The following is a 23,901-nucleotide window of genomic DNA, read 5'->3' on the forward strand; positions in this document are numbered from 1 at the left end:
AGCCAAGTCGAACTAGCTGGCGATCGAGCCGCGATGCATGTGGTGAGCAAACATGAGCGGCTGGCGCCCCTGCGCGCAGGCTGCGCTAGGGTTTCCTCACTGCTCACCGTCGTACCCCAGCCTCGTAGCCTTGTCCGCCTCCGCATTTCCTCGCTCGCTCGTCACCTTCGTCCTCATCTTTCTCTCAACGTCCATCCAAACATCACCCACGCCTCCAGCACTCGCTTTCGATCTCACGCTCGCTCTCGCTGTTTCTTTGCCACACCATCGCCATGAAGTTTATCACCGCTGCTGCCCTGACCAGCCTGGTCGCCCTCGCCTCCGCCCAGTTCCCTGGCCTTCCGGCGTGTGCTGTGAGTTGCCCTCGACCATGGTTTGCTCACTGCTGTGTAGCCATGGCATGGAACCCGCTGCACCGTATCCCACTAACAAGACCCATAGCAAGATTGTGCCACCAATTCCATTCCCAAGAACTGCGGCATCGACGTGAAGTGCATCTGCTCGGCCACCTCGTTCCTTGATGCCATTACTTGCTGTGTTGCTCAGAAATGCTCAACATCCGAGCAGGAAGGTAACGAACCCCTCTACAATGCATCCAACGTTCCTCCGACCCTTTCCCCTCAATATAGCTAACACCTCATTCTAGCCACTATCAAGTTCGCCAACGGTATCTGCGGCACTGCTGGCGTCACCAATCTTCCCCAGAGTGCCGTCTGTTCCACCGCGCCTACCCCAAGTGGCTCATCTTCTTCTTCCTCTTCCCCCACCGCAAGCCGCTCTACTAGCGCCACCTCCGGCTCTGCGTCATCCTCTGCCTTGAGCACCGCGGCCGCCAGTAGCTCCCCGAGGCCATCATCCACCTCCAATGCTGCTGTCTCCAACAATGCCAACGGCGGTGCTATCGCTGCCATTGCTGGCTTGCTCGTGGCTCTCGCGTAATTAGAGTGAATGGAATTATACCAGGCCGCGTTTCACTGGCAGCTAACGTAAATTTCCCTGGTTGTTGCTAACCGGGTTGACAATCGTTCGAAGCAATAATTATCATATTGTATTTAATAATGTTATTTTAATACCCCTATCCTTCTAATATCCCTTTTATGTTCATGGAGTCGATTGTGATATGTGATTGAGCTTGTTTTTAAGTGAATTCAAATACCTATTAGTCGCCGTCGTTCTATCTATGCTATTATTTTAGTCTAGCACTTACAGAGTGCATATGTTACTATGTAGCAGGGCCCCCGGAAACCATTTCTATGTCAGACTAATTCGGTAATTGTTATGTTCGCGCGTTGAAATTTCTCTGACAAGAAAACAACCCTCCTAGAATCTTACCGAGGCACACCACGGTGCTTCTTGAGAAAATTGAAAGCACAAACATGCGCTGCTTTTTTGTTTGTAGGAGCAAGTAGACAAATGGAGGATCTTTGGTTGGAAGTATTCCATTTGGAGACTATCTAGCCCTCGCCGATGATGACGAGTTGGCCCAACCATGCCCATCTGATTCCAAACACCTCGTTCCAGGTCCGAGCTTGTGGCCAAAATCACTTGTCCAGACAAAAGTAAACCAGACAACAGGCGCGTGCCTTTGCAACGCTTGAACATAGCACAACAGAGCCTTGGTAATCTAAGGGTAAGGAATCACATACTTCCCAAAACTATGGCCTGCAGACATCGTTCAATGCAGCGCTGCTCATTGTCGAGCGCATGAAAAAGCTAGCAAGATTGATAAGTACTCTGTATGCCTCTCATTTCAACACGTAGGCGGAGGTTAAAATCTCACCCAGGAAAAAAATGACACCTCCATAAATCCGTACCCTAGAATAATTTTCCATTTCAAATCGCCAATTGTTATCATATCCGTGGGGTTGCTGGGGGCGCCAGGCGCTGCAGACCTGGCTCTCCCCACCCACGCACTCTCTGGCAACGAGAAAATCTTCGCTGAAACAATAAAATAGATACAAAATCGCAAGACGGTAAGGTATGTGAATATATGGCGATATAGCGCGGAAAATTCAGATGCTACCTTGATCACTTCAGCAGTAACATGGGAGATCTCGCTGCCCCGCCTCTGTCCCCTTTGTTGATCGGCAGAGTCTGGTCGCTCAACTCCACCCGGTTCTCTATGGTCACGGCGAACACAACTGGCAACGGTAAGGAGGCGGTTCATGGAGGGAAGGTTCAGTGTAAGACTCAGGTCAAACAAAGCGAATATGAGAAGAATGACACCGCAGTAGGCGAAAGGCGAGCGGGGAGGGGTGAAAGGTGGGATGTTCGCCTGAATAACGGTGTTAGAGATACAATTGCAATAGACACTAGCATCACTGGAGAATGCGATCTCACAATCCTCGGCTGATCTCGAAAGGTGAAGATGAAGCCGGAATCAACAACGGTTTCCGGGGTCCAGGTTAGATAGACAGCAAGAGAGAATTGGAAAAGAGCGTGAAGCTGAATGAAGCTTCGGGATGAGAGGCCCATGGCCACCCTCAGAGGGCCTAGCCCTGAACTAGAGAGTCGAAGAGATAGAGCTTGAAGGTGGCCTGGTGTCCTGCGTTCTCCCTCGCGTGTTTACATCATGAACCGATTATTCCGTCAGAGCGCGGGAAACTTCGGGATTTCGAGCTGAGGCTTGGCATAGGCTATAGCCTCCGCGTCGACGCTGCGGCACACGCAAAGCTTCTCGTCTCGATTGAAGAAGGTCGAGGCAGACGAGATAGTGCAATCTACCTAGGCTGGCCATGGCGGACTCACCGTTCTTCTGGAAAGACCGCCATATTAAATACTTTCTGCGCTGTCTCAAGACCTTCCTCCCACACCAGTATACCCCCAATGATGCCAACCGCATGACGCTGGCTTTCTTCGTTGTCGCCGGCCTGGACTTGCTTGGCTACCTTCACACTGGCCTTTCCGCGTCTGAAAGACAAGGTTACATAGATTGGGTCTATCATTGCCAGGTGCACTCGGGCGGATTCAGAGGCTTCACGGGAACCAATTTTGGGGATGCCAAAAGAACAAGCAATAATGAATGTTGGGATCCGGCTAACTTACCGGCGACTTTCTTTGCTCTGGTCACGCTACTGATCCTGGGCGATGATTTGGCACGCGTGAAGAGAGAAGACTGCTTGAACTGGCTTCAGACAATGCAGCGGGCCGACGGGAGCTTTGGCGAAGTCCTAGGGCCAAACGGAGAGATCGCAGGTGGTAGAGATCTACGGTTTTGCTGCTGCGCGGCTGGGATCAGATATATTCTGCGAGGAAGGAACCCAAACCTTTTGGCAGTCGATGATATTGATTCTTGGAAGTTGAGGTCATTTGTTTGTGCATCTCAGGTAAGGAGGAGTTTTAAACCCCAATGGACTATGAATTTCATATTGACAATTGTCAAAAAAGACGTACGACGGTGGATTTGCGCAGGCGCCAGGGCTAGAATCTCATGGTATGCCCAAGCATTCTCTAGATGCTCAATACTGGATTTCTAGCTGACATCTGTCTTTCCTCCAGCTGGACTAACGTACTGTGGGCTTGGTGCATTACACTTTCTTGACCACCCTGAAGAAAATCTAGATAATAGATGTTACACTTCCTCAAGGGTAATAGATGCAGGTGAGCTGGGTGACGAAAAATTTGAGTCACTTGTGCGATGGCTGGTATTTCGCCAAACCAATCTCTTATACGATGATAACGAAACAGATGATGATGACCATGTTGACGATGTGAAGCAGCCTGTGAAGTCATTTTCGCCCGACGAGTCAACAGACGAGCAAATACATCTTTTGCCCTTTCTCCCAGAAGCTTCTCAATGGCCGATAGAGCAACAAAGCTGCGCAGGCTTCAATGGGCGAACTAACAAAATCTCAGACACCTGCTACTGTTTCTGGGTTACTGGGTCGCTGGCGGTAAATCATGTCCTGACGCGTTTTTCTGTTGCAAAGCTGAGATCTCGAGCAGTTGTTACACCGCGTAAACGTGATAGACGCCGAAGCATGCAAAAAATATCTCCTGGAGAAAACGCAGCATTTGGTCGGCGGTTTTGGAAAAGGCGTCGGCGAGTTACCTGGTGTGTAAAAGACTCTCCAAGACACACCTGGTTCTGACAATTGGTTTTTAGATGTCCTGCATTCGTATCTCGGGTTAGCGAGCTTATCGTTGTTGGGTGAGCCAGAAATCGATCGAATTGATCCGGCTTTTTGTACCAGTAAACGTGCGCGACAGCATCTCGAATCGTTACCGTGGTGGAAGGGCCAGTAAGCCTCTTGCAGAAACGGGAGCGTTTCAATACCTGCAACGCCCTTTGGCCGTGGTAGCTTTGATGGTCGGATTGCGTGGGGGAAGTCAACTTGTGGCCCCTGTATACCCCTGCTGGACCCTTGTTTTGGTCTTTCTCGACGGTATTTTGCACTTGAATTTATTTTGAAATCCACGGAAATCCTCCAGATCGGGTTTTTGATGTCTAGCCCGTGCATATAGGGTGAAAGGGAGTACACAAGTACGCAGTAACGCACACCGATTCGCCCGATTTAAACCAAGGGAACAGGTCTCGAGGCTTCGCCCCGAAATGCTTAAACGAGCCTAAATCAGCAACACGGGAAATGAGATGGACGTGGAGACTCGTTTGTGGCAGCAGGATGGGCCCGGAGTAATGCCACGCGTTAGGCTGCAAGCCGCAGCTTGGGCACTGCTGGGACAGGGGCCCGTTACTTCCACGCCGCCCAGCCCCAGCACTCGCTTTTGCGCCGCAGCAATTGGCCGGCGACGTTCTGTTCGTCACTGCGACCAGCGCCCGCCCAGACCGCGCTAGCACAAGGCTCAAGCGCTCGCTGCTGCACGGCGCCCGTATCCCAGCTGGGCAAGCTTATACTTGGGTGACATATCGCTCCGGCATCGCGGAGCCTCGTGCCCACAAGGTCCGGCTACTTGCCCCCTCTGTCTGGAAAAACACTGCATGGCCTTCCTCAGAATACGGACAGTTTGATCCCCAAGCCGCCCGCGCCTCAAAAAGAATGCGGAAGGCAAATTTAGGGTGGATACTCCTTATGGAGTACTATGTGTTTCCGTCGTGTTTCCTAACGCTAAGTGAGCTACGATCACACTGAACCGGAATTCCACTGGGTGCAAAGAAACAGAAGCTAAAATAATGCCTGAACCTAATGCACGGCGTATTTTTATGTGCCAATTACAGAAAATCTTTAAGCCGCACCGCCAGGCTGGCGGAGGGGGCATACCTGTTTTTGGAAAACGAGGCTTGCGGAGAGGCGGCAGGGAAAAAAAAGAAGAGAGATCGTGATGGCGGACCTATTTATACGAGCCACCATCTCGCCCGGTTTGCAGTGCTTTTCCTCAAGCCAAACATTCCCTCTCCCAGCAACCCTTCCTAGTGCCGCCGCTTTCCTTATTATACACAATCTCCAATTAGAACCAAGAGCAAAATGCTTCTCTCTTCCTTAATCCTCTTCTCTGGTGTTGCAGCGGCTGCCACAACCCTCCAAGCCGGAAGCCATACCCCCGAGGAAGCATTGGCTGTACTACAAAACCGACAGATCGAGTACTGCAAAGAGATAAAGCGGCCCTATACTTGCGAGAGATCGTGTGGTCCAGGATACACAGAATGCGGTGCCTTCCCGCATTGCTACAATCCCACTAAGGGAGAGACCTGCTGCCGCAATGGAAGTAAGTGTCAACCTATTATCTCCAACGGAGCATAGCACAGATCTAATTGCCTTGAAGAGTACTGCCCTGCTGGGTACTACTGCACAGATGCCGGCTGCTGTCCCTCGAGCAAATCCCTGGCCGAATGCGGCGCCACTGTCAAGCTGACTGCATCCCCTCCATCCGCTACCACTACTGCGCCCGCTGTACCCGACGACCGTAACTCGACTTCGGTCCGCACTTCCAGCTCAAGATCTTCGTCCACTCGGACATCTATTCAACTATCCCCAACGAGCAGCGAGAGTAACGATTTCCCCGGCACCACACCATTGCCTCCATCTGCCATCCAACCGAGTATTCCATCCAGCTCGCCGGCCAGTCCGCCCGCACAAACCCGGAATGCGGCGGGCAAATTGGAGGGAGGTATCTTAGCCGGTGCATTTGGCATGTTGGCTATGGTTCTGTGAACAATCTGAGGAAGCAAAAAATCCCATCTTGTCCAAACATACCCCTTTTTATAATAATATACTTTGTGAGCATTTGTGGGAACGAGTTTGGAGGAAATTAAATGTATTTGCACATAATTGGCATGTAGTAACATCGATAATGGAATCCTTACGGCCGCTCAGGCTTAATTGAACCCGCTTATGATATTTGGGGTTTGGATCCCAGTCCCCACCATGTATTTATTCCTCAGCTGTCGCGAAGCGTACGGAGTAGACGCCATGCGAAAAGTTAGTCAATAATATTTATTTGCGCGAGCGGCTCGATCGAGTTACAGGCGTCATCACCAGCCAGGCCCGACCTGCCGTGCCTGACGGGAGTCGTGGCGTCTGCCGCCAGCCTATGCAGTCGAAGCATCACAAGCTACTCCGTACAGGCTTGAAGTTCGAAAAAGAAGGCCGGCGAGCCTCTTCGGCGCTGGGCACGGGCACGGCGGCGGTGGCGTTGGTTCTTGTCGTCGTCGTCGTCGTGGCCGTCGTCGCCTCTAAAATAGCGTTTCGAGAACCCGTCAACTCCACGCAACCCTTCATCTCGCTGCTAGATCCCATCCTATCGCCTCTACCGCGACGCTGCCTGAATTTTGTCTTTTGCAGCCAGTCTCTCCTCTCCGCCATTAGCTTGCTCTTCCACCCCCCCCCCCCCCGCTCGTCAATCGTCATCGTCCGCGGCTGGGAACAGGGATTCGAATCCAGCACAAGCTTGTCCCAGACGCAATTCTCCCCCTTTCCCGTAACTACTCTTATCCTGAATGGAACGTCCCGAAACCTGTCACGACACCATCGTGGATCATTTCGAGTGGGTAGAATTCATGATTGCTCTGCCCTCGTCGAGCAACACATGCCGCCGTCTAAACTCAAGGCCGAGTCGCAGCTTCATAAGGAAAAGGTTGGTTGCAATGCCTGTTTGACCCCCTGCCAGGCAAACGGGCGTTTCTTCCCTCGTGCTTTATTTTACCGGCGTTGTGACGGTTGATGGACGACTGACTGGTAGCTATCTTATGCAGCTGATAAATTCCTACAATGAGCTTCTCGAGTACGCCTAACCCATCTCCCCCTTTCCGGCATCGTTGTGCGCAACGTTGGTGTTTTTTTTTGGGAGTCGGCCCCTATTGACGGACAACTTAATTTTAGGGAATTCTCGTCGAAAGACCTGCGCAATGTGGGGAACTATAATCTAGGGAGACTCATTGGCAAGGGCTCGTTCGGCAAAGTCTACCTCGCCTCCCACAAGCTCACAAACGGTTCTAAGGTGCGAATTTGTCTGGGTTGCGAAGTCAATAATAAGGAATTAATATTTGTCTATTGATAGGTTGTGCTCAAGTCCTCAAGTCGAGATGACTCCAATCTGGCCCGTGAGATACATCACCATCGGCAATTCATTCATCCACATATTGCCCGCCTCTATGAGATAATTGTCACGGAGAAATTGGTCTGGTTGGTTTTGGAATACTGTCCTGGTGCGTACTGAGTCGATTGCGGCTACCGCTCGTACACATACTGAGTTGTGGGTCTGTAGGCGATGAGCTATACAATTACCTTCTTCGCAACGGGCCAATGCCCATTGAAAAAGCGCAAAAGATATTTACACAGCTAGTCGGCGCTGTGGCGTATGTGCATAGTAAATCCTGTGTACACCGAGACCTCAAGCTGGAAAACATTCTGCTGGATAAACATGAAAATGTGAAACTATGCGATTTCGGTTTCACCAGGGAATATGAGGGCAAAGCCAGCTACCTCCAGACGTTTTGTGGCACAATTTGCTACAGCGCACCAGAAATGCTAAAAGGCGAAAAGTATGCTGGAGAAAAAGTTGATGTTTGGAGCTTGGGTATCATCCTATATGCCCTGGTTGCTGGGGAGCTCCCATTCGATGACGATAATGATCAAATAACAAAGACGAGAATTCTCACTGAAGAGCCGAAATATAACGACCGCTTCCCTGAAGATGCAAAATCATTAATTGGCTCACTATTGTCAAAGCGGCCGCTTCTCAGACCCAGCATCAGCGACGTCCTAGCTCACCCGTTCTTAGCGGATCATGCTCCCCAGCAACAAGCCATTTTGAAGCTATCGCGGCCGGAATTATTTTCCACACCATTGGAAAAGACTACCCTAGAGCGGATGCGAAGTGCAGGCGTCAACACTGACCAGGTTGTGGAGAATGTACTGGCCCAGCGTTGCGACGCGCTCGCTGGATGGTGGGCTCTGCTGATAGAGAAAGAGGAAAGAAAAGAGAAGCGGAGGGAAAGGAAACGCCGGGAGCGGGAAGCTGAAGCAAAGAACCTCCGGCGACTCAGCGCGGCCAGCAGCCGTCTGGAGCGGATTTCCGCTGCTCTTGTTGAGGTTGATGAAGAAGGCCACAGTTCCGAACCTCTTCGCAGCAGAGGGAGGCCCAACAGACGCAGCATACCAACGCGTAAGTGTCTCGATATCTTTTTGGGCTTCTAAGCTGAATCTTTATATTTTTGTAGCCCAGCTTTTAATACCCGATCTCCCCAAACTTCCTGAAGGGGGCGTTGTCACCTCTCCGTGCGAAAGTATTCCTCCGCCTCCTATCGAAAAAGACGGTTCCATTCGCTCCCTTAGTTCTTCTCGTACTCGACCCATACCCCCGCCGAAGGAAAGACGTGTTTCTCGCGGGAGTACTCTCCATCTTAGCGCATCGCAACCGGACTTGATGCGCCCTCACGGCATATTAAAACGCCCTGGCTCTCGGCGACGTCAATATCCTATTTTAAGCCAACTTGCATCTCTCAAGCATTGGCTTGTAGAGTCTACGAAACGAGCCAAATCTCCCCATCCGAAGTCTTTCGGACATCCAAGCGTGTCTCTCAAGTTTCTCAACAGTCCGGGAAAGAGCAAAAATGCTTCGAAACCAAATTTATCAACTCCTACTAGCTCAAGTAACAAGCCTGGTCAACAAACACCTCCCCAGGCAAAGCGAGTATCCACTGCAAGTAGCCTGGCACCAAGTAATGCTTCATATCCCGGAGCTGTGCGTCCTTCCTCAATTACCCAGCCACCCCGACACCCCAACAACAGCTCTTCACGGCATCGAAACTCCTTATCACCCTCACCGCTGACACCAGCCAATTCTTATCGTCGCTCGTCAGCCGGTCTGAGAGGGCGGAAATCGACATCTTCTTCTGTTTCATCTATTCGCACCATTCACCACGCACATTCTCACTCCAAAACCTCCTCGGTATCTTCCAACAGCATGGACACAGCTTCCACGCCAACTGGTAGTTCAATTAAAGCTTTAGCTGTTTCCCGATCACCTCATACTTCTATCAAAGTCCTGCCGACAACGCCTAGCGCATCCACCCGTTTCCCTAATAACATTCGCCTCGTCCGAAACATCCATAACGCAAGCCACGGTAACAGTGCTCTAAATACCTCCTTTAACGAGCCCTCTCCAACCCCCATCATGTCCTCGCCGTCGTCAAGTCTTGTGTTTGCTCGACGAAAGCGATCTGCATTCAAAGGCCCGTTACTAAATACCTCCATGACTTCTGTCAGCGGATCCACAACCCCTGCACTGTTGAGAAGGAAAGAAGCATTATTTCCTGCCGCGTCTAACGACCCATCTCTTGGCTCCAGAAAAAGTCAAATTATTGAAGAGGAAGACGAATGCTTTGAAGACCATGTGTTTGAGGATGAGGATGTTGACGAGATTGATGGTTTCAGCCCTGTTGACGAGAAAAGCCCAACTTTTGTTTGTGCCCGTTCGTCGCTAGATATCGTTTCTTCCCGATCTTCCCCTGTTCCCGACACATTTGGTCCCAGCGCTCCAGGATTGAGCTCCGCCATCCGCGGTGTAAACTCTGCGGAGCCCCAACTTCTTCCTGCTGCAGAATTCGCAGAGCCGTCTGAATTTTCCTCTTCCTGCCCTTCCGTTTTCCACTCTGACTCTGACCCTTTTCGACCTCCACGCTCATCCTCTTTGCTAGAATCTACGAAGCCTGGCCCTCTAACGGGTGCTGTAACAGCTGAGCAACCGAACGTTTCAACTGCGGATAAATCACTGGACGCCGCTCCTGGAAGTCCCAAAAAATCGTAATTTCTGGGAGAATTACTAAGATTAGATGACTTTGGAATCACTGCTGCCTGGCTTTTTTATACCCTTTGGTACTACGTTCTTATACTCTAGATATTCTATCTCTCCGGTATCTAACCGTCATTTGGCATATGAAACGCGTCAAATCTGACCATTTTCTTTTGGTTCACTTTACCCCCCTTTTGTGAAATAACATCATAGACTCACCTTCTGTCTTCTGCTATGAAATGAATTTCTTTTGTTAGTGATGTTTTCCTTTATCAAGTGCCCCTACGCATGGCCCAAGCCTTCATCACTGCCTCCGGTTTCTTTCTCCTGTATGTAGTTTTACTCCCATCCCACAGATTTCGTGGTGTTTATACAAGTTGCTTTCTGTGTGCGGCATCCCCCGATAAGAAGAATTATTTGGACTAGCCCGTGAGAACCAAAGAATCGGGATTTCAATTTGGTCAGCGTAAATACAAACAAGCAACTGTGAAGGTAGTAAGTTCACTGAATTTTTCAAAGGTCCGGAGAAAACCGAGTCGATTCTTCTCTTTCAAACGATTCTGGGCTTCATACAGAGTACAAGATGTGTCAACAAAGCTTTATTCACAAATACACCTCCCAATATGAGATATCCTTAGGCCCGCAGTGATTGGTTATAACACATCATGGTATAAAAAGGATGATAACAGCTCTACGGAGTACAGGCAAGTGAATTGATGGTTGTTGTGGACGAGTAGGGCAATACTTCCATTCCATGTGCTGTGGCAAGCAACGGAATTTTGAACGGCGGAGAATCAATTAATGGAGATAGAATTGTCAGACACAAATACCCAAACAATTAGTTACCGAGTTTGCCCGGAAGGAGGAGCTATTCAACTCCGAGGCAATCCTTCAACATATTTATTATACGCCACGAACAAACCGAGATTCACCACTTCCAGCACAAGCAGGTAAATGCAAATATCAAAATCCGAGAACGATAAAAAAAATGGACAGAATGCCAAACTAACACTTCCACCCGACCTGAATTTTTTACATGTTACAGGTCCTCTTGAAATCTTGAGCCACGCGGAGCTGTTTTTGATTGGGGCGTCGCCTCCATTGGCACTGGATGATCAACTGAGACCGGTGCACTCGAAGGCCCAGCTTCCGCCTCCTCGGCGGCAGCTAAGACTTCCGTGCGCTTTTGAACTTCAAATGATCCTTGTTTCCCTGTATCCGCTGGCGCAGACCGACCAAAAAAGCCCCTGAAGCTGAAGCGCTCGGACGAGCGTTTCGAGGAAATGGGTTGTTTTTGTTTCCCACGCCCGAGTGATTCGCCATCGTTTGAGGTGCTCCATTGGCGAACTATGCCTCCCATTCCTTCGCCAGCCTGACGGGGTTCCTCCTGGTGTACTGAGTCTTCTGCAAGCGGTGCTGCAGCGGATGCTGCGGGCACCACTGGGTGTTGGGTAGCCGTAGCATTTTGTCCTGTTGGCTGCGCTACATCCCTCTCCACTTGAGCAGGCGTCTCAGGAAAGTCACCGGCGCGGGATGGCTCCCCGGAAGTGTCAGAGACTACACTGGGTTGGAGGGTTGGATGTGCTTTAGCACTGCCGTTCATCGCTGCTTGTTCGCCAGCTGTCTTCTGAGTCCTCTTTTCTTCGAGAGATAGAGCTTCCTCCGCCTCACTTCGGCGCTTTCTTTTGGCACCGTCAACATCTGTCATCCTAGGCTGCTTCCATCCCCCACTGGCTTCTTTTCTTACAATCCCTATGAATAATCAGTAGGAAGAGATGATATGGAACCGGAACAACTTACGTAGTAGTTTTTGGTGCACCTTCTTCGTTTCAATCTCTCTCTGCTTTAGCGTCTTCCGATGCTCCTTCTCCCGGGCTGAGTCAATTTTCTTTGTGAATGTCTCTGACTTCTTCCGATCAACCCCGCGGTCAATCGCATCCAGGGTTGGTTGCAGAGTGGTTCGAGCCAGGGCCTGCACGTTCGGATTATCTTCAAGCTTTGTCCCAGCTGGGGAAATAAAAGTTGATGTCGGTGGGGCCCTTATGGCCATTGCTCGCTCGTTTGCTTTGCGTTCCCATTCGCGCAGTACCGCTGGAGACGGCCGTCCTGTTCGCATATACAAATTCTGATCAATGATATCCAATGTATTATCCGCCCTTTTGCGAGCCATTTTCATAACCGCATCTTCTTCAGGTGCATATGTATTGTCATGCATATCATTAATACCATTCACAGTATGTGAACCATTAGTCATTCGCAACGAATGTCTTGCAAACCCTCTTCGCGAAATGCTTCCACGTGTAAAGCTGCTAGTCTCTGCATCCCCGCTTGATAGCCGACGTCCTCTCGAGGAAGCGATCGAAGCAGGCCTAGAAGAAGGCCGAGGGTTTTGGTACATCCTGGATAACCTTTGCTCGTCATCCATTTTAGCTAGGCGTAGAGACACTCTTTTCTGTGCTTCAGACATTAGATCGACCTCCCGGCGTCTTGATTCTAACGGTAACATCTGTTGTCCAAGGAAGCCAGGGTGCTCTGAAGCTTCAAGTTCAGCGGGCGTTTCTGCAGGAGGTGCGGTCGGATACAATTGTTTTGCCATCGTCAAAGCAGCCGCCTTCTGTACTCCCTTTTTTGTGGCTTCATCTTGTGTTCCCCGAAATGGCAATGAAGAGGCTAAACTTTGTTGGGTTCTAATCATCGCAACTTGATGGATTTTTACAGGATCGAACTGGGGTTCTCCATGACCGGTTACAACTTGCTCTTCTTTAACTGCCCTTTGACTAGCAAATGCTGCGGGCAGCGCCTGGGACAAGTCTGGAAGTTCATCCTGAAGTGCTCTTGGTTCAGCCTTTTGGGTGACCACCATAGCCCCAGTCGCAGCCTTCCTTGCCCCTTGGTCGTTTGCCAGTAGTTTCTTAGCCATTGTCGCCTTAGTTTCAAACGTTCCAGTATGGTTATGAGCTGTCTGCAAAGCCGCTTTTGAACCCGCCTTACTCAGCTTGGCCTCATTCGGGGTGATCAAATTGTCCGCTATTATAGGCTGGGTTTGTGGTCGGTGGCGAATGCTCGCCATGGCTCCTTTGAAGGCGAAATCCTGGTCATTCATATAAAGGGGGTTTTTATTATTCAGGGGAGCTCCATGGGTTTTGTGGGGATAGGCAGGTTTCTCCGCTAACAAAAATCAGCCGCGACACCCTTATATTGATTCTACATTTCAGTTTCAGTTACCTTGTGAACGTGCAGCTGGGGCCCGACTGTCAGTCTTATCCGTTCTCAGCCGGTGGGTGGTTCTAGTCACATAGTATGCGGTGGAGGAAGCTGACGCAATATTAGCCACGAATACACATATAGTTAACTAACTAGAGCAACGCTCTGACCATGACCTAACTCTCGTTTCAGCGGTACTGGATTAGTACTGGGCAGATTTGGGGGGCCGTTAGACATGATATTCGATGTAGACGTGAATCATGCGGACATAGATAGGTGTCTGACACATTGCAAGTGTGGCAGGTCATGTTTGAGAGAGCGCAAGGCACGAAGCTTGGAGGGGCGTCCAGGCGAGTTGTGGGAGAGTTTCGCTGGCCCGTTTCTGGGAATGACGTCGCCGGACGTTCGTTCGAGGTCCAGCCAAGCAACGACCCTGCATGACGGTGGCGGCCTAGAGGGTCCGGATGAATATATATCCGTACCCCGACAACAGTCAGCAAACAAGACAAACAAGACTACAACCAGGCGATTCGGCTTCGAAAGGGAAGATTGGACCCCAAATAAAAGTCATGGCTAACTACGCAGTGCATAAAACGACCAGCAGAAAGCTCACATGGGCCTCTATTCAGAGTCGGACAAGAACATATCATGTGAATGATCTACTCTTCAACCCTCCTATTATTAGTGTTAAGTCTTCGCTTTCGTTTAATCAACGAAAGGTAATTATGTCAGCAAAGTCCCGAAGATGCTTGTCTTGCTTGATTGACACAAAAGACAAATTGTAAGAAAGTCAATCTTAGCTGTTCATCTTGTGCTGTACATGCATAGCTGCTTAGGCCCTCCTTTCAGAATATGGATATTAGGGGAAATAGTAACAATACATACAGAGCACAGTTTAATCAAATTTTCCGAACGTCGTAGTTACCGTTCAAGCTCGAATAAGTGAATTTAATTCCAATTTACTACTGTAACATTATACTATGTTTTGAGGGTTGGTGGCATTCCTTCTCTCCTCAGCAGCATCGGCTCTAAGCATCCGGTCTACCCCCAAGCGTACGCTCTCAGCCATAGCGCCGCTAGCTCTCCCAGTTTTTCCAAATAAACATTGGTATAAGTCGCTATCCCTGACCCTTTCCCCCTCCGTAGCTCCTCCCAATAATGTTCCCAATGCAACTTCTTGCATCTCAAGGGAGTTTGCAGCATCAAGAATGTTCTCTGTAAGACTAGGCGGGTCTAGGTTGGTGTTAGGCCGTTGGGAAAGGTTGTTTGCGTTCGGTTTCTTCTGCTTCTCCACAATATGGGCAAGGCGGCGAGAGACTGAAATTTGATAAATAGACTCCTCTACAGTGCCGGATATGAGATACATCCAGACAGTGGTTTCGCGGTGTTGACCAATTCTGTGAACTCGAGCAATCGCCTGAAGCTCGATTGCAGTATTAATCAACGGTTCACAGAGAAACACATGTGTTGCGTTTAGGAGGTTCAGGCCTGATGAATGTGCCTTGGCATGCAAAAGAAAGCATTCGACCTGGCTTATCATTAGTAGGCAATCCGTTTCTTCTAGTAACCATAGATTTAAACGTACAGATGGCTTTTTTTTGAACAGCTCGATGCCATTCGGACTATCAATGCTACTATATTCAATCTTAAAACGGCTGAAGGCGCTGGCCAAAATTCCTAGAAATGACTTGTATTGAGAAAATACGATGGATTTGGCGCCAGGGTCATGCTGTCGTAGCCAGATAAGATGGCGAGAAAGTGTGTCTATTTTAGTGCCAAAAGAGCCGCTCAGCTCAATGTTTTTTATTTCTTTCAAGTCATCGCGTTTTATATCCGAGTAGATAGCATTCTTCATAGAATGCCCGGATTCATCTTGTCCTGGGGTTTTTTCTTCTTGGATGAGCAGTTCGGAAGGTTTGTATGTAATTTGATGCAGTTCATTTCGCGCCAGACGATGTTTGCATGCAGGGCAGGTCCTATGTTGACGCCACCAAAGGTGTAGGCATTCTTTACAATATTTATGACCACATACAGTAAGAACCCCTACAGAAAGAGCCCCAGTTAGCTAGACCCAAATTCACCACTTGCGAAACATACCTATTTCGAAAGAACTCTGGCAAATAATACAAATCCTAGAACTTTCATCCCCATTAGTTTCGTCACGCAAATGAATTAGATATCGACGTTTAGACTTCAGTCCAGATATACTGGTCTTTAATTTATCCTCAGCCTGTATGTTCGAGTTAAACTGCGCTTTATCCAATGGCATGCCCTTGGATTCCTCATTGTAGGGAGCTACTGTGTCAGAAATTTGTTGAAGGTGTCGATAGTATTCCAGCCTCCGGTTTGTCACATTTTGGAACAAAATAATCTCCTTTTCTAGCTGGCTCGCTACTTTTGAGTGTGTGGAAAACATTGTGCTCACAGATTTGGTAATTCCTTCGATGATGGTAAGTTCAGATCTAGCGCGAGCACTACCGCCACTCTCTTGCCATTCTAAGGATGTCACTAATGTTCGAAGTTCATTTAGTATCCCTCGTAAAGAACCAAGCTCTTTCGGGGGCTTCAAGTCCTTGCAACAACCCATTAAGGAGATGAACAGCCTCGGAGAAGGCCCTCCACCTATCCTAGCTTTCTCAATAGCTTGTGTCATTTCGTGGGTAACCAAGGCACTTGTCTGACCTGTAATAGCATCATGATAGTCCGCTACCATTGCCCGAACGGCCTCCATATAAACATACATTTCCTCCTGAACTTTTGTCGAAGATTCATACTCATCACCTTGCAGATTCGTACCATCCTCTTCGTCAACCAGTGGGCGTAAAATCAGCTGAACCATGTGAGTTCTCCATTTTTGTAGTGTGGTCGCATGTCGATTTACGACATCGGAAAAATTCTCGAGCCGCTCTAATACCCGCCGGCTTTCTATGCCACCAGGGCGTAGGTCAGCCGTAAGATAGGGAATTTGAATAAAGGCCTTCCTCTCAGCTTTTTCTCTGATTACATTAAGCCTTTTGTTGACCCTGTGGCTCGTCTCTGCCAGCATTTCCTTCCTGATCAGCTTTGCTGCTTCATAGTTCTGTTCTTCCAGCCTTTCCAGTGTCATAAACTCTTTGGAATCACACGATGTTAGGTCAAGATTTGATTTAATTTGATAATATGCACTGGCGATGAAGAAAGTGCTGATATGTTCAATTTCCAGTGCGGATCGAAGTCGTTGTTGATAAGAAGCAATACGACTCTTTTCTGCGTCGTCCGCTTCCTCATCTTCATCAGACAAACTATCACCACTCTCATCCTGGGAATTCTTAAGAACTTCAGCAAGTTGATCCCTGCAATCTGCGACGATGTTTTGTGCTGAGGACAACGACGCCTTCCATATTTCAAGGGCGGCTTTAGGATTTTCCGCATTTTCTTGCAACTGACCCCGTCGAATTTGAAGTAAAAGAAGTCTTCGTTCCTCGGAGCGTATTTGCATGTCATTTTGATCAATCATAACTTCTAGCACGTCGGCAACCGACCGGAGAGGGCCGCTACCAAATGCCCGTTTTCCAGAAACGGTCGTTATTTCAGGATGAAGGCAGGCCTGGCGGAGCCTATTCAGCCATGACCTCATTTTTTCAATGGTCCTTATGGAGTATACATTCGACTCTAGGACACCATTCTGGTACTCTTCTTGCCTGATGCCGCACTCCTCACACATTTGTTTGAAAAGCTGCTCATAATGCTGCTCCTCGACTGCAGTAAACGGTATGGTGATAACAATACGTTGTTGGCGAGGTAGATGCAGCTCATCACATACCTGACTTTTATTGTGACGCATGACAAGCGTCTGGATTAGGGTTTTAAAGTAGGGCCGGGAATCTTCGTAGAGGCGAGTCCAGGCATCAAGAGAAGAAGAGAAGGGTTCACACTGTAGAAAGCGAAGAAGACCAAATAAGTCCTTCATGTCTTTTCGCAATGGTGTGCCAGTGACGGCCCAGGCATTGCATCGCGGAATCAGAAGAGCCACTTTCGCCGCATTAGTTACTCCGCTTTCAACCATCTGGGCCTCGTCTATACATACTCGCCACCACGATATTTGAACTAATGGGGATTTCCGGCGCGGAAGTCTTTTCCGGTTTCGCAAGGCACGATCAGGAGGATCCTGTGCAAAGTGTAAATCTCTTTGAAGTGCATTGTAGGTCGTAAGAACTATGTCTTGAGAAGCGAGTTGCTGAATCAAGGTGCCATCTGTCTTTCGGCTGTGTTGCATACCCGGGTAATACATGACTTGGATATCTGAAAGATGTCTCGAAATTTCCTGCCTCCACTGCTCTAATATAGAAGAGGGTGTCACAATCAAGCTTGCTCCTGATCTGACAGGACCCCCGTCGTAGCTAGGTCGTTGGATATCAGATTCTGGGCGTCGATGCAAACAAATGAGTGTCAATAATTCCACCGTTTTCCCAAGGCCCATTTCCTCAGCAAGTATACCACCCTTCAGCTGCTTTGAAAACGACCACTGCGAGATATCGGAAACGGCAGCGTGATATAGATGACTGACAAAACAGCGGCGACCGTCAGCATCTGTACACCGAGCGAAAGATAGTGGTAAAGGTTGCTCTCGGGTAAGTAAATGCAGCGTGCCGTCAGCAAGAGCTTCCACGCCCTCTCTTTCCAATAACCACCCTACGGCCCTCCGTTGGAATGGATACAGCCGGTAGTTCAAGGATTGATACCCACGGATTAGTGATAAATCAATATCTTTTTTGGGAACATGAACATTGTTGTAGAAATCACGGGGAGCCCATTGCTGAGCTTTGCGGTCAGAAGGCACCCGAGAGGAAAAGTTATCGCTCGGGGTATGGGATAGCTGGTAAGCAAAGAACTCATCAAAAGCCTTCTTATGTCCAGGCCTACACAATATGTCGATACTTGGAGGACAGTCTCTCCAGAAAGCTCTAAAAACAAGGTGAAAAGCCAATTCGTTGTCTGCATCGCGACGGAAAAGGCATTGTGAACAGGTAACGGTTTTCTTGCCTGTGCCGTACACAGAAGGAAAATTGCGGAGATATCTGAAGGCCGAACAGCACGCTTTCAAATCAAAGCTTTCCAAAGAAATGCAAGAATTTGCAGATTGGATTTCCGTAGTTACGTTGCCGGTCGTACGGTCTTTTCGAGTGGCTATCAGCACTGGAATTGGTGCTAATACATAGTCTAGCCCAGTACACGAAGTCGATAGTTCGCGAAAAGTCTGCCAGGTGTGGATTAGCAAGCAGGGTAGGTACAGCTAGGTACGGCATGCCCTCTTACAACTTGAAGATCCACGCGAAATAGGGTCAGGAAATTGGAAAGGAGCTCTTCCGACGCTTCAATATTGCTGAACGCTCTGACGCTTTTAACTTTTCTTCTTTTAACAGGGCGTTCTTCAGTGTGTTGCTCGTCATACTTGACAAATAGGGAGTGAAGCTCCTCTGGAACAGGCCCTATCAATTAATCAGCGCGCACGGGAAGGAAGATGAGTAGTTGGCTAGTTAGCTACCCGGAATTGTCGCCTCGCATGCAAATGTCGACATGTCACTTGAACCAAGCGTCGCTTGGAATACACGCAGACGTGGCTAGGTGGCCAACGGATGAAGTAGTTACATGAACTGCAAAGAACATTTCGAGGGGCTAAACGGAGTATATACGGAGTACGGAGTAACTAGTTAACTAACTATTAAACTAACTGATTAAGTGACGGCTGGGTAATGGTTTGTTTTGACTCAGAAGGTGAACGTGACGGAATCGTGCTAGATCCGTGGCCGGCTGGCCTAATGGTAAGGCGTCTCTTTCCGGTGAATCGAGGTTCTGGAATATGGAGAAGATTGCAGGTTCGAATCCTGCGTCGGTCGGACTCTTTTTCGGCGCCCTAACATTTTTTTTAGAGGGGACCACGCCCAACCCACAATGTCGTCTTCAGCGGCCGCTAGTAGCACCCACACAGCTATGATCATTGAAACTGTACTCTTATCACCGAGCTTTCAAATCTATTTCTCCCTCCGACAATGCCCCACTTAGATGTTCACGCTTCGCTCGTTGCATGCAAAACCAGCACTGCCGCCAGATGGGAGTTTCTCCGCGAGTTTGCGGAACACCGGGCCCTTTCAATCCCGATTGCAGACTTGTCTCCGCCGTCAACAATGCTTCATCAAGATCGGATTGTAGTAGCGGAGCAAAGATTGGGTGTCACACTGCCGGCGTCACTAAAAGCGGCCTACGAACTGCTAGGCCATCGGCCAGATCTCACCTCGAATCAAGATACTTTCTTGCCGCCAGAAAAGCTTTACATTGATAAACAAGAAAACCCCCACAAAACAAACAAATATCTTGTATTTCGTACGGAAAACCAAGGCGCGGCCGTTTGGGGTATACAGGTTCCCGTTTTGTGCGCCGATCCGCCTGTTTTCATGTGCCTTACCATGTCAGACGAGCAAGCTGACCAGTGGCACCAATGGGCTTCCTCCTTCTCCGAAGCTCTCGTTGAACTCGTGCTATCTGAAGCCATGCATGATCCCACTTCTCTCACATATACCAGCTTTGAGGAATGCGACAGGTTAGAGCTAGAGCGGCGGTTCAAAAGACTTCCGTTCCCACAATATCACACCGAGTCACAATGCACGTTTTCGTGGTATACCCATGGTCCAGACCTATTACTCCGTTACGACGGCTCAGAAGTAATGATTCGTGCCCGAACAGAGAATTCTGTGCACCAGTTGGAGAAAGAACACAGTGATATATTCACTGGTTTGGTGCCGAATGGCTACTTATGACGATCCAAACAGACACCGGGACTGCGGTGTAAATAGCCGGATGGAGTGTTGAGTCATTTTGCTTTGCAGCAAATCTAGCTTTCAAAGAAGTGTTGTCTAATACCGATTGCACAATAACACGCCAAATGCAAGAAGCCAGAATGCGTAAATCCTATGCAAAGCGAAGATATAGACGATAAACACACCGGCCGCCAGAGACTCGGGTTAAAAGGGCAAGACAACATTTGAGGCAGGCCTCAGTTACATTAATAGGCGCCAAGCACCCAATATCAGGGCCGCTGTGCCTGTGCAAACTCCCCTGTATTAAGTAGACATGTTAGTAACCCTGTAGATAAAGATATCATGGTAGAATAAATAAGGGAAAAATCTGTAGCGAATAGAAACACATACATCAGCCATTGCAAGGTAGAAAATTTAACAGCTTCTACCCTCTCTCTTAGCCCAGCAACCTCTTGTTCGATTCTCGTTTCAGTTTCTTTTATTCTCATTTCCTGCCCATTTGCCTCTTCGCGGATCCTGCCCTTTTCAAGATTAAGATCCAATCGCACAGAAGCTTGTGTGCGAGTGATTTCATCGCGAAGACGGGAATTAAGCTTAGCTAAATCTCCCGCAATTCGATCATGCGAAGATCGAGTTAGCTGAGCCTCTGTGGAGTCAGAATTTAGCAACTCGGAGCGGAGTTTGGCAAAGTCAACTTTCTGTGTATACGCAGATCTTTCGGCATCTGTGCGTGAGTTAGCCGTGATTCTCGGCCATATAAAACGTAGAAATAAGCAGACGGGCCTACCTTCTCTCAACACCATCGTTCTCGTTAGATTTCGTATCGACTCTTCGATAACATCATTGAGCACTCTCATAAGCGCCACAGCCTGCTCTTCACTGAAACCCTCACTCTTCAACCTCTGAACCAGCTTCAGCGTATCAAACCTATGGTCCTTCTGCTGCGTCGACGATACATGAAATTCGCGGCGTGCGGGTTTGAAGGCTGAAGCATACACTCCGTTATGTCGAATTGGAGCAGACCTGGCTTCGAGTTCCCGGCGCGCGGTAGGGAATGGAGTAGTAGAGGTGGCATGCCGGAGAACGTAGGGAGGTGAAATGGAGGCGTGGGCAGGGCGAAAGATCGCAGGCAATGGTTGCGCATGGATAGGGGAATAGAAACCATCCACGGGTGATGGTCGCCGGGCACCAGCGGGGAGGAATGGGCGCCTGGACGGTTGATGCGTAGCGCTAGGTCCGAAGAATAGACAAGGAGGGTGGCGGGAGGGAGCGGCGTGGGCGAGGGAAAACTGGGCCACGGGCTTAGATGTTGCCATAGTAAACCTGAACTGTTCGGTTCTAACTGTCAAAATTGAGGACCTCACAGCTTCTGGAGTATCGTCTATAAAGGAAATTAAACTCGAAGCCTTATAGAACTAGGCTACTGGTGAGTGCGGAGTACTCCGTACCGAGTACCTAATGTAGTACTCTAGGTACGCCGTAGTTAGTTGATGTGAAACTTTGTACGGAGTACTCTACACCGCTTGAACAGACTAGAAGGCTTGGCAACATCACGGGTACCATAGGTCATTAGGTAGTTATGGTACTCCGTACTAGCTAAGTGGTTACGTTATAAACACTAACGGAAGGTTTCTTAGAGCCCTTTTCCCTACAAAGTACGGAGTGCGGAGTATAAGACTCAATGATGCAAGCAGGAAAGCTGGCAACAGTTAGTTATGTGTAACTTTTTTAATTGACTAACAAACTATCTTAACAGTATCAAATAGTGAAAGTAATTCTCAGTCTACTTCATATAGGCCAAGCTTCCGCCCCTCGAAGACCACAAAGCCACTGCCAATGCGCGTTTCCCTTATCCCTCATCTAGATTGGCTGAGGGTTCCAAACGAGTTCTTGTAGGGGCTTGCCGTCGGCAGCCAAGAGCGCGAATTCAACCTCGCAATCAACAAGGCCGTTAATGCATTCTTTAGCAGCAAATTCGCGATGCTTCTGGCATGCCTTGTCCCACCCGGTGCTGCGACACATGTCTTGTTTTCCCCTACTACATCCCGCCAATGCTGTTTTCTCGCACTTGCCCCTGACCTTGGCTCGGAAGGTGTGGGTTTCCCAGCTGCATCGCTTTCGCGGGCCACAGGCGAGAGTGTCTGTGATTGTTCTGGTATCGGTGATTGTTTCTGTCTTGGTGTTGGTGTATCCCACTGTGACCTCACCGGAGCCATCACCGGCTTTCACAGCGAGTTTAGCCGTAATACTCCAGCCGCTCGACGCTGTTCTTGCAATAGCAGTCGATTTTGTGATCGCCAATGTAATTTTCTCGGTCTCGTCTTGGTTAACCCGGGCTTCTTCGACCCTGACGTCGGTGAAAACCAAAGCATCCGTAATACTAACAAGGTCATGACGCAAATACATCAGTGCCCGCGCGCTGCACCCGATAGGGTTTTTCCCACTTTTGCATTTACCAAGTCCCGTAACAATAGGGTCGGATTCGGAGAACGGATGGCCCGAGGTTCCAATCTTGCTGGATAGGATAACTCTTCGCAACGACTGAAGTCGAGTCTCCGTTTTGTTGGCAATAGCAGCCTGTCGTCGAGTGTTCCCGCTCATCTTGTCGAGGGCATCCAACTCGGGAGACGAGTTGACGACGGTATACTCGTCCGTAGAAACAGCGGCTCGTCGCTGGAAGCTACCGCTCAATTTGTCGAGAGCATCCAATTCCGAGGATGATGAAACCACTGTATACACATCCGCTGGCTGAGTTCACGCCTCAGCCTGGGGAATTGCATTGCAATATGGGAGGGAGAACAAAGAGGCAATAAGCAAAAGGGGCACGGAAGGAATCATGGTGACAGATTTGTTTAGCAATGAGAAGCTCAAAGGCAGGTTAGAAAAGAGAATGTAAGAATAAAGCAGTGAAAGTTCTCTGAATTGATGGTTAGGACTGCAGTTTGGCTGGGAAGAGCACTCTTATATAGGTTGCTGCGATGGTGCAACTGTATAAGAAAGATTAGGATGGGTCAAACGCTTCTCACCAATCAATGATTTGTAGTCACAATTTTTTGCAAACAGGATATAGTTTCCAAAGGATGATGGCACGCATTGTACCAGTGTGCATGATACCAGAAATGAATTCACATGAGCTAAATTCTCATGATAGAAGACGAGCTTCGGATATAGCTTTTTAAGTAAATAGCAATCCACTTTCATATCGTAGTATTATTATACTTAATAATCTCAAGACCATACGTCTAGGCCCAACCCCTATCGCATAACTGGGCGATTCGTTAGGTTTTTGATTCAAATTGGATGCTCGATGTTACAGTAAATAGCTCGTACATGTAAACATCTGAGTGAAAATAGGGTAGTCCAGTTGAATTTCCCGCGAAAATCAAATCACAGTTTGCCGCTGTCTGTGGTATTAGGTTAGAGAGAAATATCAAACATTGCTATTTGAGCTTCCATTCTTGCTGAAAATTCCAGTATTTCAAAAAATATCCGTTGGCATTACATTACAGCTGTAGTTAAACAGCTTGTGGGTATTGGAGACACATAACGCCTCGAGCATCCGTTGTAAGCGACAAAAATACTGCAAACTATAGCAGAGGTAGGGAGTACCTGCAATCTGGAAATCTTGTACATAATAGGAACCTTTATACCTCATTATCTCCTTTATCACAAGTAATTGCAACAAGCTTGCGCCTAGTGTATATCTATCAAA

At 48.7% G+C, this 23,901-nt stretch overlaps 10 protein-coding genes and 1 non-coding gene across 11 annotated transcripts; 6 read left to right on the forward strand and 5 right to left on the reverse strand.

The window, feature by feature from the left end:
* Nucleotides 1-272: 272 nt before the first annotated feature.
* On the forward strand, nt 273-939 carry LOZ57_006346 (uncharacterized protein; the record flags this gene model as incomplete). The annotated part of the gene is made up of 3 exons (XM_049255366.1): nt 273-353; nt 442-571; nt 647-939. The coding sequence occupies 3 exons, from the start codon at nt 273-275 to the stop codon at nt 937-939; spliced, it is 504 nt and encodes a 167-aa protein (XP_049105659.1).
* An 829-nt stretch (nt 940-1,768) lies between these two features.
* On the reverse strand, nt 1,769-2,475 carry LOZ57_006347 (uncharacterized protein; the record flags this gene model as incomplete). The annotated part of the gene is made up of 2 exons (XM_049255367.1): nt 1,769-2,275; nt 2,341-2,475. The coding sequence occupies 2 exons, from the start codon at nt 2,473-2,475 to the stop codon at nt 1,769-1,771; spliced, it is 642 nt and encodes a 213-aa protein (XP_049105660.1).
* A 260-nt stretch (nt 2,476-2,735) lies between these two features.
* CDC43 (geranylgeranyl transferase type-1 subunit beta) lies at nt 2,736-4,245 on the forward strand (the record flags this gene model as incomplete). The annotated part of the gene is made up of 5 exons (XM_049255368.1): nt 2,736-3,326; nt 3,388-3,433; nt 3,499-3,893; nt 3,946-4,054; nt 4,106-4,245. The coding sequence occupies 5 exons, from the start codon at nt 2,736-2,738 to the stop codon at nt 4,243-4,245; spliced, it is 1,281 nt and encodes a 426-aa protein (XP_049105661.1).
* Nucleotides 4,246-5,658: 1,413 nt separating this feature from the next.
* On the forward strand, nt 5,659-6,110 carry LOZ57_006349 (uncharacterized protein; the record flags this gene model as incomplete). Its single annotated transcript, XM_049255369.1, has 2 exons — nt 5,659-5,664; nt 5,700-6,110. 2 exons carry the CDS (start codon nt 5,659-5,661, stop codon nt 6,108-6,110), a joined length of 417 nt encoding a protein of 138 aa, XP_049105662.1.
* Nucleotides 6,111-7,144: 1,034 nt separating this feature from the next.
* Nucleotides 7,145-10,206, forward strand: LOZ57_006350 (uncharacterized protein; the record flags this gene model as incomplete). Its single annotated transcript, XM_049255370.1, has 5 exons — nt 7,145-7,179; nt 7,278-7,395; nt 7,456-7,603; nt 7,663-8,562; nt 8,618-10,206. The coding sequence occupies 5 exons, from the start codon at nt 7,145-7,147 to the stop codon at nt 10,204-10,206; spliced, it is 2,790 nt and encodes a 929-aa protein (XP_049105663.1).
* Nucleotides 10,207-11,230: 1,024 nt separating this feature from the next.
* On the reverse strand, nt 11,231-13,632 carry EIS1 (Eisosome assembly protein; the record flags this gene model as incomplete). Its single annotated transcript, XM_049255371.1, has 4 exons — nt 11,231-11,943; nt 11,992-13,359; nt 13,417-13,506; nt 13,566-13,632. The coding sequence occupies 4 exons, from the start codon at nt 13,630-13,632 to the stop codon at nt 11,231-11,233; spliced, it is 2,238 nt and encodes a 745-aa protein (XP_049105664.1).
* A 736-nt stretch (nt 13,633-14,368) lies between these two features.
* LOZ57_006352 (uncharacterized protein) lies at nt 14,369-18,953 on the reverse strand (the record flags this gene model as incomplete). The annotated part of the gene is made up of 5 exons (XM_049255372.1): nt 14,369-14,923; nt 14,981-15,438; nt 15,493-18,631; nt 18,691-18,863; nt 18,920-18,953. 5 exons carry the CDS (start codon nt 18,951-18,953, stop codon nt 14,369-14,371), a joined length of 4,359 nt encoding a protein of 1,452 aa, XP_049105665.1.
* Nucleotides 18,954-19,179: 226 nt separating this feature from the next.
* On the forward strand, nt 19,180-19,271 carry LOZ57_006353. The gene has a single exon. It is a non-coding gene; the product is annotated as a tRNA-Arg (tRNA).
* A 153-nt stretch (nt 19,272-19,424) lies between these two features.
* Nucleotides 19,425-20,189, forward strand: LOZ57_006354 (uncharacterized protein; the record flags this gene model as incomplete). The annotated part of the gene is made up of 1 exon (XM_049255373.1): nt 19,425-20,189. The coding sequence occupies one exon, from the start codon at nt 19,425-19,427 to the stop codon at nt 20,187-20,189; it is 765 nt and encodes a 254-aa protein (XP_049105666.1).
* Nucleotides 20,190-20,492: 303 nt separating this feature from the next.
* FMP32 (Protein fmp32, mitochondrial) lies at nt 20,493-21,505 on the reverse strand (the record flags this gene model as incomplete). The annotated part of the gene is made up of 3 exons (XM_049255374.1): nt 20,493-20,514; nt 20,580-20,913; nt 20,977-21,505. The coding sequence occupies 3 exons, from the start codon at nt 21,503-21,505 to the stop codon at nt 20,493-20,495; spliced, it is 885 nt and encodes a 294-aa protein (XP_049105667.1).
* Nucleotides 21,506-22,049: 544 nt separating this feature from the next.
* On the reverse strand, nt 22,050-22,790 carry LOZ57_006356 (uncharacterized protein; the record flags this gene model as incomplete). Its single annotated transcript, XM_049255375.1, has 1 exon — nt 22,050-22,790. One exon carries the CDS (start codon nt 22,788-22,790, stop codon nt 22,050-22,052), a length of 741 nt encoding a protein of 246 aa, XP_049105668.1.
* Between the last annotated feature and the right edge of the window lie 1,111 nt (nt 22,791-23,901).

This window comes from Ophidiomyces ophidiicola (assembly GCF_022830035.1).
Source record: "Ophidiomyces ophidiicola strain CBS 122913 chromosome Unknown scaffold_40, whole genome shotgun sequence".
In the NCBI taxonomy this organism is placed as follows: Eukaryota; Fungi; Ascomycota; class Eurotiomycetes; order Onygenales; family Onygenaceae; genus Ophidiomyces; species Ophidiomyces ophidiicola.